A 1,394-nucleotide genomic window follows, 5' to 3' on the forward strand; every position below is an offset into this window, starting at 1 on the left:
AAATAAAGGTAAAATTCCAATTTAAATGTAAAAATTTGAACTTTTCTAGAATAGAGGCCCAATGCCTATATGGAGATTGGATAAAAAACAGAGCACTGTCTGCATTATGTTAATTTTTACTTACATGTTTGTGATTAGAGTCACATTTTCTCTTGTACTTATTCCCTTTAATGATGTGAATGGAATGAGAAAAGTGTTTACAATATCAAGATGTTCCATAGAATACAACCACCACGGTCAGATGAGAAGCACATGTGGAGAAAGCTTTTTTCCTTCCTTCAGGGGAATGCATTTGAAATATGGTTATCAGGATGAGCACATAGGATACAAGGACTACAAGTAGGGAAGAAATCATATTAAATGCTGAAAATATTATAACCAACAATTCTAGCTCTCTTGCATTTGAGCACAGCATGAGTAACAAAGGTATATCATTGCAATAAAAATGACTGATGACATTAGAACCACAGAAGGTCAATGTAAAAATCTTAATGGTGGACATCAGAGACTGAAAGATGCTATAGAGGTAGGGGACACTGACAAGCAAATAACAAACCCTCTGTGTCATGATAACAGTGTAGAGCAGAGGGCTGCAGATGGCCACATAGCAGTCATAGGCCATGGCTGACAACATGAAAAATTCACTAATAATGAACAAAAGGAAAAAGGCAAGCTGTGTGGCACAGGCATAATAAGAAATGGTATTTTGCTCCTCAACAAAATTTACCAGCATCTTGGGACAAATGACGGTAGAATTGCCAAGATCAATGAAAGCCAGGTGTCTGATAAAGAAATACATAGGGGTGTGGAGACAGGATTCCAGCTTGGTGAGGATGATCATGTCCAGATTGCCCACCAGGGTGACCATGTAGATGAGGAGAAAAACCCCAAAGATGGGACCCTGCAGCTCAGGGTGACTTGTGACTTCCAGTAGAATGAATTCAGACGACACTGTCAGATTCTGCTGGCCCATTTTATCCAACAATGTCTTCTGGAGAGAAACAAGGATGTTTGTTATTAACTTTCATGTAATATTATATAACCTTGATAATGTAGACAAAATAGAGAATATTCCTTTGTAGATAGAAAAATAATTGCCACATATGATTTCAAAACTAAAATAACTTTTCCCCAATTTGAGGGTCGATATTGAACATGTTTTGCACTGATACAACATTGACAACACTCTAAATAGAACCAAAATTATTTGGAGCATATCTGTGGTTATAAAGCATTTATGAGTTAATATAGAAATGTTGAGCTCTTTAACTACACAATGTAATTACACCATTTCAACAGTAAAGTTGAATATTTGCAAGAGATTTCTTGTGGCATTTTTATATCCTGAATGAAAGATGGGCAGTTAATATGGAGCTAATGAAACTGAAAGTTTA

At 36.1% G+C, this 1,394-nt stretch overlaps 1 protein-coding gene across 1 annotated transcript; it reads right to left on the reverse strand.

The window, feature by feature from the left end:
- Positions 1-205: 205 nt before the first annotated feature.
- On the reverse strand, positions 206-973 carry LOC143666705 (olfactory receptor 8K5-like). Its single transcript, XM_077140298.1, has one exon. The coding sequence runs from the start codon at positions 971-973 to the stop codon at positions 206-208; it is 768 nt and encodes a 255-aa protein (XP_076996413.1).
- Positions 974-1,394: the final 421 nt, after the last annotated feature.

The sequence above is a fragment of the Tamandua tetradactyla genome, chromosome 23, assembly GCF_023851605.1.
Source record: "Tamandua tetradactyla isolate mTamTet1 chromosome 23, mTamTet1.pri, whole genome shotgun sequence".
Lineage (NCBI taxonomy): Eukaryota > Metazoa > Chordata > Mammalia > Pilosa > Myrmecophagidae > Tamandua > Tamandua tetradactyla.